Here is a 14046-nt window from a genome sequence, read left to right on the forward strand (position 1 = left end):
TGAGTGCGGGAGCGCCTCAGGGAGAGGATATAAACGTCCTAACGACCCAGAAGCTTTCTTCCTCAGGAAGTACGACTCCCCACGGGTCAATCAGGGATAAGCTCCTGGAGAATAACCAAATCCTATAGGTCTATTAGTCCTAACCTTTAACCTTTAATGACTGCTACTTTAGGGAAATGTCTGGAGAGAAATGAAGAAGGAAATACAGGGAGGGAGGCAGGGATGGAGAGAGGGAGGGAGAGCTCTCATTCAGCTTCACAGCACAAATATTTACAGTGTGGCTGCAAGTCTGTTTATGGTCCCCTTTACAATCATGCTGCCCTCCAATGCACCATCCCTCTCTACTTCTCTCTTTCTATCCCTCTACTTCCTTGTCTTCCTCTCATTCCGCTTCCAATGGTTTCTTTTCCAGTCATCTGGGTGATTTTTCAGTCCCTTTCAAGTTTGCTGGCTGTCAGTGTGACTTTAAACAGTCATAGAAGCTGCCGGAAACCTCTTTAAACTTTTTGCCGCTCCGCTCTCCCATGCTGTTTATGTTTGAGAGACGGATGAGAGAAGTGACTGAGAGGAGAAAGGAGCAATGCTTAATAAGAGTTAGCAGGTTTGGAGGGGAAAAATGTGACAAAAGCTTCCGTTCGACTTTTGCTCTGCTTCCTTTTCTTGTTCCATAACTCTTTTTGGTGTCTGTCCCGCTTCCTCTCATTCAGTACTGTATTTCTCTCCATCCTTCTGAAAAAATAACTAATTTCACCTTGCATGTAAGAATGTATTGAAAATCCAAATTCAAACCTGTTTTAAGTAATGCAAGGGAGACCGAACACGATATATTAACAAACTGTTTATGTCTGTTCTATTATCTCTCTTTTTTCCAGGAGGTGGAAATTCTGGATATCAGCCAGATCAGGGATACCAGAACAGGGAAGTTTGCCAAATTGCCAAAGGTCGGTAACTTGTGTGTGTTTGTTTTCAGTTCCTGAACACTTCATGATGGACGAAAATGATGCATTTAATCCATTCATGTTTTGGTTAACTCTCAGCGCAATTCTCTGCATTAAGTCTAGATAACCCCACCTTCCCATTGACTTTTGGGGTTTAAACTCCATTCTGAACTTTGGGACCGTAAAGACATCTGGTGGAATGTGATATTGATGGATTTACTAACTGTGGGGAATTTTTTGGAATTCTGGTCCCTACTAGTAATGCAAACACACACCAGAAGTGAGCTTAAGTGTGAAACGTTCACCAAAAACTGAAAGGTGTGTGTGTGCAACGCCTTGTTTAAGAGTCTAAAGGTGACCGAGTGGATCAACTGTCTAACAGAAATACTCCCACTGGAACAGGAAATTATTGCAAGTGGCGAACTGAGGTCGCCTAAATCTCCTTCTCCCGACCCTGACATTAACCACAGCAGTTTTTCCCCCCGCATAATTTAAAGCAACAAATTAACAATAGTTTGGGTCATTCCTCTTTAAAAGCATTTAAGAAAACAAACCAGATGACTGAAATTAAATGAAGACCTAAAGGTAAAGACACAAAAACAAAAGCAGTCTCACGCTCTTCCAATAATACTTCTGCATCCTTCCTCAGTGATTAAAGCATTATCTGGGTTAGAAGTAATACTTGAAATGCTGAATGTGATACATTCTATCAGATAATGCTTATAAATGAACCTCTGAACATACACACTGCATCAATAGAATTGTGGTGGCAGTCCTCACCCTGTTTCCTACATACTGTATTTCATTCCCAGTACCGCCCTATTTCCTACCTAGTGTACTTCTTGACACCTTGACTGCATGTGTTTAGTATGATTTATGTGCTTTGCGATAGGAGCCACGTGTCCGAGAAGTGCTGGGATTCGGTAAACCGGGCGAGGCAGGCGTTAGCGTGGAGGCAAAGTTGGTCACGGTCGTCCATGGCAACGACCTGGTCAATGTCTCCTTTCTCAACTTCCAGGCTATGAATGAGGAAACCGCCAAGGTTACAATCGAAACATCTCTCATTCATCCATCCCTCATTTCACCTGTCTTCTCTGTCTACCCTGATCACTTCACTGAAACTTCACTCTCTGTTCTCGTGTCTTTCACTGTCATCCCTTAACTCATCTCACTGCCGCTCACTCCTTGTCCGCTCATCCCTCTTCTCATCCCTCTATCACTGACTCCCCTCGATCTGTCCTCTTATTCCTTTATCCTGTTCAACTAATTCCTGCATCTCCACTTTTCTGACACACCTCTTTTTCCCTTTGGCCCTTCTCTCTCTCTCCCTTCATGACCCTATCCTTCATATGTTTGTCTATTCACTATTAGGATAGGTTCTTCAACCCCCCCCCCACACTTTCTCATTCACTCTCTTGTTTTCTCTTTCCTTCCTCCTCTTTTCCCCTATGTGCGTGTGTGTGTGTGTGTGTGTGTGTACAGTTAGGTCCAGAAATATTTGGACACTGACACAATTTTGGTTCTGTATGCCGCCTCAATGGATTTGAGGTTTATTTCAGGTCACCTTATTTCAGGTTACACATTAACACAATCATAAATAACATTTTCATTTTTAATACCTCATTGAGGATCCTTTGCAGGCAATGACTGCTTGAAGTCTGGAACGCATGGACATCACCAAACACTGGGTTTCCTCCTTTGTGATGCTTTGCCAGGCCTTTACTGCAGCTGTCTTCAGTTGTTCCTTGTTTGTCGGTCTTTCTGCCTTAAGTTTTGTCTTCAGTGAAATGCATTCAAGTGAAATGCATTCTTGATCGGGTTGAGATCAGGTGATTGACTCAGCCATTGCAGAATATTCAATTTCTTCGCCTTTCAAAACTCCCGGGTTGTTTTCACAGTACATTTTGGGTCATTGTCCATCTGTAAAGAGAAGCGCCATTCCAATCAACTTTGCTGCATTTGGCTGAATCTGAGCTGACAATATATCCCTATTCACTTCAGAATTCATCCCGCTGCTTCTGTCTTCTGTCACATCATCAATAAACACTAGACACCCAGTGCTATTGGAAGCCATGTATGCCCATGCCATCACACTGCCTCCACTGTGTTTTACAGATGATGTGGTATGCTTCAGATCATAAGCCATTCCAAGCCTTCTGCATACATTTTTCTTCCCATCATTCTGGTACTGGTTGATCTTAGTTTCATCTATCTAAAGTATGCTGTTCCAGAACAAGTCTAATCTGGCCTTTTTATTCCTGAGGTTTATGAATGGTTTGCACATTGTAGTGAACACTGTATTTGGTCTTGTAATGTCTTTTTTTTTATGGTAGACTTGAATAATGATATGCCTACCTCCTGGAGAATGTTCTTCACTTGGCTGGATGTTGTGAAGGGTTTTTTCTTTGCCATAGAAAGAAACCTATGATCATCTACCACTATTGACTTCTGTGGAAGCCTTTTTGTGTTGCAGTGCTCACCAGTGCGTTCTTTTTTTAAGAATGTACCAAACTATTGATTTGGCCACTCCTAATGTTTCTGCTGTCTCTCTGAAGGATGGCCTGTTTCACTTACTTTGAGAGCTCATTTGACAGCATGTTGTGGGTTCACAGCACCAGCTTCCAAATGTGAATGCCACACCTGGAATCAACTCCAGACCTTTTACCTGCTCAATTGATTAAGAAATAACAAAGGAGTAGCCCATACCTGTCCATAAAACAGCTTTTGAGTTAATTGTCCAATTACTTTTGGTCACTTGAAAAAGAGGGGCCTACATATTAAAGAGTTGTAATTCTTAAACCCTTCTTCCAATTTGGATATGAATGGCTTCAAACTGAGAGATTGCACTTTAAGCCCATATTAATTATTTAACTGTAACTTGAATATATTTTGGTAAACAGCCAAAATAACAAAACTTGTGTCAGTGTCCAGTTATTTCCAGACCTAACTCTGTGTGTGTGTGTGTGTGTGTGTGTGTGTGTGTGTGTGTGTGTGTGTGTGTATTCAAAAGTATTTAAAAATCATTGTGCACTTTGTTTTCAGGTGTGGACAGATGAATTGTTTAAACTAGCCACAAACATCCTTTCCCAGAATGCATCTCGCAACACCTTCCTCCTCAAAGCGTAAGTTGTGGCTGTATGCGCATGTGTCTGTTTGTGTATCTTATACTCCAATTATTCCACTAACAGTGCAAGATTGTTCATGGTCTCCCCCCCTCTTTTTGTCTCAGGTACACCAGGTTAAAGTTGCAAGTTAATCAGGATGGAAAGATCCCAGTGAAGAAGTGAGAAACTTCTGCTATTTATGAAACAAAGACACCTACACACACTTCTGCTTTTCCTGTCACAGCTCAACATTGACTTGCCACTTCTCTTTCAGTCTAATATCCCAGTTTCACTTTCTCTCATTTGCTCTAATGCTCTCACTCACTCCACTCACTCACTCACACACACACACACACACACACACACACACACACACCTTCTCTCACTTTCTCTTTTTCAATTTCTCGCTCAACTAATTTCGGTGTAACTGAGATTCAGATGTAGTGCTGTGTCTGCAAACTAAATGAAACGTGGCTAGGTCAACTTCATTATTACACCCAATTAAGTTTGAGTGGTTAAGATAGCGTGTTCTCTCTCCCTCAGTTTCATTCAATTAAAGTTGTTTATTGGCCAAACAAAACCCTACAGTGTTGACAAAACATCAGTCTTGAATAAATTGCCCTCTGTCTTTCCCTTTTCCCACTCACCCTCTCTCTCCCCACCTGTTTCCTCCCACCTTTTCTCCCCTCCTGCTCGTGTTCTTTCCCGTCTTCCTGGTCGCCCCTGACATCTCTCTTCCTCTCTATCCTTCCTCTTTCTCGCAGTATCCTCAAAATGTTTTCTGATAAGAAGAGAGTGGAGACAGCCCTGGAACAGTGCGGTCTGGTCACCAACAGGGTAATAAAACATTTAACATATAATTCATACTTATTCATAGTCACCTCATTTTATACTTAGCAGTTGCATTTCTGCTTCAAATTCCTTCATTTATTTTTATTGTAACGTAATCAGTTAAGCAGTCCATTGTCAATCCATAATCACAGACCCCCTTCAACAGTTATCAATAACAAATTCAGATTCCTTCCTTTATGCTTTGAACAGTGGTCAGTGTTCAAATAGACTCATCAACCACGTCTGTCATGGTTGGCATTTGTTAAAACAGCCACAAAGTCTGTTGTCTTATGTAAATTGTTGAAACAAAGAAATTGACTTTTGGGTTCTTATGTAGTGTCAGGGATAAATCCAAAGTTAGCAGTGTGGTAAAGGTTTTAACAAAATGCATTGCTGAAATTGGCAGTGTTCCGTTACAATTTAGATGTAAGCAGTTTCACCTAGTGAAAACCGGTTCTACCATCAATACAAACACTGCTCGGTCTTTACATCTTCACCTATTTCACACAGAAATCTTTAAGATTAAAATTTTAGTTTTCCTTTTTACCCTTAAATCTTTAAGGTTAGAATTGTATGGGAGGGCAAGCTGATCCGAGATCTGTACTGAAAATAAACTTCACCCTGAAGCAATACAGTCTAGTCATAATGAATGGGGTTGTGTCACAAGTGACACAATGTTCCCTTTATACTTCACTCCTTTTACAGAGGCCTCTGTTCAGAAGTAGTGCACTATATAGGGAACAGGGTCCCAACTGGGACTCGATCATGGTTTTTGGAGCGGCATCATGTGAAAGGGTCAAAGTTCAAGCCCATTTTCTCCCTTACCACGTGGTAGTTCTCTCCATTGACCTCTGTCCATTTGTCCCCTGTGAAAACACACTTGGACATGGGCAAACATACACGCACACACACACACACGCACCCACCAATGCCTTCAGTCATAGTGCGTTGCCACGGTAACTGTTTTATGTAGCTTGTTTCATTGCTGTTTTCTTCTGCCCCCTGCTGGTACAATAACAGAAAAAGGCCTGTTAGGGAAATTGGATCATCCTCTGTCAGAATCACAGCAAGCTAAATCGACTTCCTGTTAAAGCACAAGGACTGCTGATATTTGATCCTTGATTGTGCTTTCGGCCTTGTGAACAGGAGTAATAACAATCAGCTGTGGTCTTTGTGATTGACAAAGGTTATAAAACTTTAAAGAAGCTATGTGTGTGTTGAAGGGGTCTGTGCATGGTCTCTAGGTCCCTGGGCTAGAAGGTATGGAACGGTCCAATATCCATTAAAACCTGAGGCCTCTAAGGGAATAACATCTATGTTTAAAGCAATCTATTTTGTCTTCTGCTATCTGTGATCGTCTTGTTTTGTCTGTTCTGTGTTTTTTTCTGTTTGTAATCATTGTACGGCCAAGCTTTAGAAGAGACCTTGGTCTTAGTCTGTGTTCCTTGTTGAAATAAAGTTATAATAATAAAATATAATGAATTAACAAAATGTATTATGATTGGTTTCAGGTGTGGCAGGTAGTTTGTCATTGTCGCAATGCTGATAGCATAATGGAGCTGAAATTTAATCCTGCCTGTAATGTATCAGGCAGCAAATCTACAAACTGTTGAAACATACTGTATGCAGTAGGACAATGAATTTGCAGATATCAGCACAGTATTCTTGTTAATTGCTAAGATATTTGCACCAAATCCCAGATGTTAGCACATCTGAAGCATATGGATAGACTTGCAGATTTTAGTGGTAACAATGCAATATAACTATTGTCCACAGTCAAAGCCAAAAAACAAAAAAAATTGTGTTCAGCTTTTTACCATGTTGTTGGGTTATGGGCCTAGCTCAAGGACCCTTGTGATATGAACCTACTTGCCAGATAATTTCACCTTTTTTATTACTGTCTGACATGGGATTCTAAAGGGCTGCCTTTGAGCTTCTGGTTCATCCGTTAGCTATGGCGCTACCAACACTAGTCATTTAGCTCACTATCTCTTGTTTTTTTGTTTTTTTACATTGGTCTAACTTCTACCGATATAGATAACTGAATGTGGAGTATTGGATTTGAAATGGGTTATCATTCTTCATCTGTTTCTGCCATTTACTCCAGGTGGAAGGCATTAAACCAGATGATTTTACATGGGAGATGTTCCAGAGTTTTCTTCACAGTCTCTGTCTACGTCCAGAAATAGAACGCATCTTCGTAGAGCTGTGAGTCACACAGATACACATGCATGTGCACACACGCACATTTAACCCATTAACATATGTGCTCGCTCACACACATATATACGCACATATAAAAAAAAAAATCTCCCTCTAATATAACAAATCCAACCACGCCAACCTAATCTCTCTCTAAACAACAAACATTCCTCCCTCTCCTTTCTCTCCATGTCCCCCTCTCTCCCATCCTCCTATTTCTCTGTTCCTCTCTCTTTCTCCCCCTCATTCTCACAGTGGCTCTAAGGGGAAGCCATTTCTTTCCCTCGATCAGCTGACAGACTTTATAAACAGACGTCAAAGAGACTCTCGACTCAACGAGGTACTGTACCCTCCGCTAAAGAGGGAACAAATTCGACAGCTGATGGAGAAATACGAGAGTAACGCCAGCCAGCTGGAGAGAGGTGTGTGTGTGTGTGTGTGTGTGTGTGTGTTTTGTGCGTGTGTGTGTTGGTTTAGTTTCTTTGGGTCGTTCATCCTCTTTGTCCCTCATTCTTTCTGGTCCCCTCCCTCAATCCCCTCATTAATTTAAGAAATAATCTTTCTCTCTCTCAATGAAATGTAATGGCTTTATTGGATTGGGAAAGATTTGTGTACATTTCCAATGCAAATGTGGAAAATTTGTAGTAAAACAGTTAAGAAAGAAAATCTACTTTTTACTTGACATTACCCGCATTTGCAAAAGGATAAACAAATTTTAAGTGTTTTAATCTATGTACTGTCTCTCCTTCCCTTTCTGTCTCTTTCTCTTATTCTCGTTGAATACCTTTTTTTTCAACCTCCCGCAGACCAAATTAGTCTGATGGGGTTTACCAAGTATCTAGGAGGAGAGGAGAATACCATCGTCCCACCAGAGAGACTAGACATTATAGATGACATGAACCAGCCACTGTCCCATTACTTCATCAACTCGTCACACAACACTTACCTCACAGGTAAACACACACAGAAACATACACAAGAACAGAGTCTCATGTTAGTTTTTCACCTCATACGCACGTCATAGTTGCCAGGCAAGGAGGGAATGAAGAGTTTGACCAATCCTTTGGAAGTCTGCGTTCAAAGAAAGCAGGGAACTGTTCAGTAAAACAGGAACTGGCCACCATCCCATTTTTGCAGACATCCCAATTCTATCCGCATGGGTGCACGCACTCTCAGTTCACATCTCTCTCCCTCACCTCCAGTTGGTCAGCTGACTGGTCTGTCGTCAGTGGAGATGTATCGTCAGGTGTTGCTGACTGGATGTCGCTGTATCGAGCTGGACTGTTGGAAAGGACGGCCGCAAGACGATGAACCCTACATCACACATGGCTTCACCATGACCACAGAGATACCCTTCAAGGTGTGTGTGTATGTGTGTGTTTTTATCACGCACTTCAGCATGACCCAATGAGAGCGCATTCAGGATTCCAGGACAGTTTAAATGCGTTGTCTCCAATCACACCCTAGCACCTATGTAGTACACTGCTTTTGACCTGAGCCCCGCAGTCTTGAGATCGTCAACAATGGAATACATAAACTTACAATTTTCTCACACTCTTTGTATCTTTTTTTCTTTCAATCCATCTTTTTCTTTCTATTCATCTTTCATTAAATTCTGTCTCTTGCTATAGGAAGTTATTGAAGCAATAGCAGAGAGTGCATTCAAGTCTTCTCCATATCCTGTCATACTCTCCTTTGAAAACCATGTTGACTCGTGAGTAAACCATTATCTCGCTCTCTCCCTCCCTCTTTCACCCTCACACACTCTCTCCCTCACACATTCTCCATCTTGGTCTTCCTCTCCCACTCTGTCTCGCCCCCCTCTGCCCCCCCATCTCCCCCTCTCCCTCTGCCCCCACCATCTTCGCATCTCTTCCTCTATTTTTATCTTCCTCTAGTGTTTCTCTCTTCCCCCTCTTTCTTTCTTCCCCCTCTCCCTTTACTTGTGTTTTTTCGAGGTGTGGGGTGTGTGCATTGGGGGTGGGTGTTGTTACACATGTGGATGTGTTATTAAAAAAAAATCTATTTTCTGTCTTCATCTTTCTCTATTCCTTTCTTAGTGCGAAGCAGCAGGCCAAGATGGCAGAGTATTGCCGGACAATCTTTGGAGACGCCCTGCTCATTGACCCTCTGGAGAAATATCCGGTGGGTCTTGCAAAGGGTTAGAAGTTTCACAGGCCAAGAAAGTTTTGGAACCCATGTACTAACCCTAATAATATTTTCTGTTAGTCTAACATGTCTCCTCTATGACCTGACTCCAGACTCTCTTAACTGTTTTTATTTAAATGAGTTCAGATCATTCCTCATAAGTCTCATGGGAAGCCTAATTCCCAAAAGTTTCCACTAATTGAACTTTTGACCAAGAACATCTGATTTGAATGTTAATTGAGATGCCTATGTAAATGCACACCAATCTTTGGCTGTGTTCTTGGTTTTTAACAGCTGACCCTGTGTTCTCCCTTAGCTTCATAATATCAGATGAATAGCAAGATATTTATGGAGCCAAATTGAGCTCAAAGGTATTGACTGTAAGAAAAGAAAAACATAACTGAAATATTTCATAGTTTGAAAAAACTAAATTAAATTGTATGAAAAAAATTGATTAAAGCGTGGAAAAAGTGTATCCTAAAATCATTAAATGGATTTTTGTGTCCGATCTTAAAAAAAATCCACATTCGCTTCTTCTTACGATTACAGTTTCTTCCCACATTCGTTCGAGTCTTGTTTTCTCAAAACCAGGTTTTGAGCCTCTATTGGCATTCTCGCACCCAATTAGCCATGAATCACCCCATAATAAGGTGAAAATCTTAGCCTTTCCATGCACTGCTTTCCCAATGCAACATGTGGAGCGAAGTTGAACTTCAAGAATAATTGTATGAACTAGGCTAAATGTGTACATTTAAGCAAAATAATAAACTGCTATTCCCAGGTAACATCGACGTCACTGTTGCCATGGTCACAGACACAGATATTGATTAAAGTTTAATGTGTCCAAGTGACTGAAGTTAGACAGGGGCTAATTACCATTTGTTCTAAGCCTAATGGTTTGGAAACATCACAGCAAAAAAGCAGTTATTTTTTGTGCCACCCCAATAACGGCCCATTTTTTACATGAAGAACAACTGTATATTAAATTAACTTTGATAGTTATTAATTAGTTACATAAACCATAGCACACACATAAGTCTGCACTGAGAGGCCTGACAAGCCGTGAGTTTGTCGTGTTTTATATGCTCCAGTCACCCTGGTAATCTGGGGGGAGATTATGTTGGGGTACATATTACCTACAGAACACAAACTTTCATCAATATCTGTGTCTGTGACCATGGCAACAGTGCCTAGATAAAGCCCCGCCTCCACACCAATAGTGGCTCAAAACTTGGTTTTGAGAAAACATGATTAGAATGAAGCTGGAAATAAATTGTAATTGTAAGAAGAAGCGAACGTAGAAAAAACTTGTTTGAATGACGCATTTTTAAGGTCGGATGCGAAAATCCATTTAATGATTTTAGGATACATTTTCTGACGTTTGAATCTATTTTTTTCCTATGATCGAATTTTTTCATACTATGAAATATTTCAGTTACGTATTTCTTTTCTTACAGACATTACATTTGAGCTCAATTTGGTTCCATAGATATTGCTTAATTTACTATTTTTCTATAGATGCTTTGACTTTTTAGTCACTTAGCAGACACTCTTAAGCGGTGCCACGTACAGGGCAATTATATTTAAGCAATTATATTTAAGGGCTTAGCAGAAGGGCACATCAACAGGGCTTTTACTTTGTCAATTCAAACCAATTTTAGTTGTGAGACCAAAACTCTAAACACAAGCTTACCCCCCCCCCCCCAAAAGGTATGAACATATTGAATAATGTCCCCTCTAACAGCTGGTCCCAGGACAGCCCTTACCGTCACCACAGGAGCTGCTGGGTAAGATTCTGATTAAGAACAAGAAGAAGCACCAGCACAACAGAGCATCCAGCGGGGGCAGCTGTCGGAGGAGGACAGGAGAGGATGCTGTGGACATGGCTTCTTCACCTGCTCATGGTATATATACTGAACACACTTACACACACATACTCAAAGACGTTGGTTTTATGGTCCAAAACGTAATCCTCATCCAGAAGAGAACTAGCCACACCTCAGAGTCTGTTTCTTCTCTGGGTTTCTTCCTTCCGACCTACTAGGAAATTTTTCCTAGCCCCAGTTGATCAACTTAGTTGTTGCTTTCTCTTTGGGATTTCAGGCTTGGTACCCGTAAAAGCACTTGGTGACAACTGCTGATGTAAAAACTGCTTTATAAAATACATTTGTTTGATTGAAGAGCTTTTGTAGTGAACTTTTCTTAGTTCCTCACTAAGAATGTAAAACAGGAAAATCTAGACACACGCACTTACTGCTGGTTGTGTACAACCCTGTTTCCCAAAAAGTTGTGACACTGTGTAAAATGTGAATAAAAACAGAATGCAATGATTTGCAAATCATTGAAAACATTTGGGACAGGGGCATGTTTACCACTGTGTTGCATCTCCTCTTCTTTTAACAATGGAAACGGCATTGTATGTTTTGCTGTATTTTCTATTTTCTTTCCCTTTTCAAGTTTAACTTTCACACTCAGTCTAATAGCATGCATATGTATTTTGTGTGTGTGTGTGCCCACCACGCATGCAGACTCCACTTTCAGTGACTGCGAGACTGGCCAGCTGCTTTCTAATGGGGAGGAGAAGCAGGCTGAGAGGCTTATCAAAGATGGAGATCCTCGCAAGTCTCTTGGTCAGTTCACTTCCTGGATGAAGAATGTGGGTGGGTGGGTGGAAGGGACAGAACGATGGACAGAGTTACATAGACAGCTGGACGTTATTGACACATCTATATATTCTAGGAGGCGAGGGAGAGAGCGAGGAAGAGGAGGAAGATGAACCAGTGCCTGAACTGAAGAAACCTAACTCAGATGAGGTTAGTCCTTTATTTTGGCTTTCATACTAACAATTAGGTTGCCCCCATACAGTTGTGCTCATAAGATGTTAACACAAATCACCCAAATGGTGCTGATCAAAAGTTTACATACACTTGAATGTTTGGCCTTGTTTCAGACACACAAGGTGACGCACACAGATGAAAATGGGAATTAAAGGTGAATTTCCCACACCTGTGGCTTTTTAAATTGCAATTAGTGCCTGTGTATAAATAGTCAATGAGTTTGTTAGCTCTGAGCAGGCTAGAGCAGAAAATAACTGTCAAAAGAACCTGCATAACAAGGTAACAGAACTTTATAAAGATGTAAAAGGATATAAAAAGACATCCAAAGACCTGAAAATGTTAGTCAGTACTGTTCAATCACTTATTAAGAAGTGGAAAAGGTCAGGTAGACCAAGAAAGATTTCAGCCAAAACTGCCTGAAGAATTGTTCGGGATACATAGAAAAACCTCAGGAGAAATACAGGTTGCTCTGGAAAAAGGTGGTGTGGTTGTTTCAAGGAGCACAATATGACAATACTGGCCAATGCCACAAAAAACCCTGGTTACAATATGCCGACAACACCTTGACATGCCTCACAGTCTCTTGCACACTGAAATTTGGAATGACAAGACCAAAATAGAGCTTTATGGTCACAACCGTAATCACTATGTCTGGAGTGGGGTCAACAAGGCCTATAGTGAACACTGTGAAGCATGGTGGTGGCTCACTGATGTTTTGGGGGTGTGTGAGCTCTAAAGGCACAGGGAATCTAGTGAAAATTGATGGCAAGATGAATGCAGCATGTTATCAGAAAATACTGGAAGACAATTTGCATTCTTCTGCACGAAAGCTGGCCATGGGACGCTCTGTGGAGATCTAAAACGTGTGGTTCATGCAAGGCGACCCAAGATTTTGAATGACCAGAAGGCATTTTGCCAAGATGAATGGGCAGCTATACCAACCAGACAACTATTACAAAAGACTGAACGCAGTGATGCTAAAGCTAACCCGACATCCAAATAAACATACCATACAAAATCATGCCCCAAATTAGCGTGTAGATAAGGTTCCCAAACAAGGGGTCCAATGTGGGGTCCCCTGATATGAAAATGGGGTTTAGAGGGAATGTTTTACAATGACTCTCATAGCCTCAAATTTTAAAAATATATGATATCGTTTTTCTTCACATGGTTGGGGACACAATCATTTTTAGATATTGAAATGGGGTTGTTTGGTCAAAAACGTTTGGGAACCCCTGGGGTAGATCAATCAGGACTTATGATTGCATGTCACATAATCATTTTGAATTCAAAGATTATTCGACATCTTCATTTTGACGGAATAGCTAATGTCATACAACTTGTGGTTTGTATGACATAAGCTATTCCATTTTTTTTTATAAATTTTTTTACCGCGTATTGTGCCCATGGTAAACATACCAAGTTAAAGAGAGCCTATTCTGTGTCAGGCTAGTCGGGCCAAAAAGAGAAAATTTACTAGGTTTTGCCTTTGCTGTTAGCTATGTAACAGCTAGCAAGCGTAGCAATCTAACTAATGTTATGCAACATGTGCTTTTAATTGTGTCTGTGGTGTAATTCTAACCGAGTGAGCTTTTATACATTGATCAGCCATAACCTTATAACCTTATGACCACTGACAAGTGACGTGAATAACACTGATAATCTCGTTTTCATGGAACCTGTCAGTGGGTGGGATATACTAGGCAGCAAGTGAACATTCTGTCCTCAAAGTTGATGTGTTAGAAGCAGGAAAATGGGCAAACTTAAGGATCTGAGCGACTTTGACAAGGGCCAATTTGTGATGGCTAGACCACTGGATCAGAACATCTCCAAAACTGCAGCCCTTGTGGGGGTGCAGTGGTTGGTACCTATCAAAAGTGGTCCAAGGAAGGAAAAGCAGGTGGTTTGTTTTGATGACTCACATTTCCTTTAACATCGCGTGGATGGCCGGGTGCGTGTGCATTGCTTACATGAAAAACACATGGC

The 14046-nt window shown here is 41.1% G+C and overlaps 1 protein-coding gene across 2 annotated transcripts in view; it reads left to right on the forward strand.

Moving 5' to 3' along the window:
- plcb3 (phospholipase C, beta 3 (phosphatidylinositol-specific)) overlaps positions 1-14046 on the forward strand; it is a 73919-nt gene that overhangs the window by 46483 nt on the left and 13390 nt on the right. For both annotated transcript variants that reach the window (XM_010865891.3, XM_010865892.5), the window contains exons 3-16: positions 873-941; positions 1831-1980; positions 3981-4060; positions 4168-4221; positions 4807-4879; positions 6981-7081; positions 7331-7497; positions 7882-8028; positions 8278-8435; positions 8707-8789; positions 9136-9220; positions 10968-11127; positions 11752-11853; positions 11963-12036. In XM_010865891.3, coding sequence (XP_010864193.1) covers positions 873-941; positions 1831-1980; positions 3981-4060; positions 4168-4221; positions 4807-4879; positions 6981-7081; positions 7331-7497; positions 7882-8028; positions 8278-8435; positions 8707-8789; positions 9136-9220; positions 10968-11127; positions 11752-11853; positions 11963-12036 — 1503 coding nt within the window. The remainder of the gene's footprint in view (positions 1-872; positions 942-1830; positions 1981-3980; positions 4061-4167; positions 4222-4806; positions 4880-6980; positions 7082-7330; positions 7498-7881; positions 8029-8277; positions 8436-8706; positions 8790-9135; positions 9221-10967; positions 11128-11751; positions 11854-11962; positions 12037-14046) is intronic.

The sequence above is a fragment of the Esox lucius genome, chromosome 24, assembly GCF_011004845.1.
Source record: "Esox lucius isolate fEsoLuc1 chromosome 24, fEsoLuc1.pri, whole genome shotgun sequence".
Lineage (NCBI taxonomy): Eukaryota > Metazoa > Chordata > Actinopteri > Esociformes > Esocidae > Esox > Esox lucius.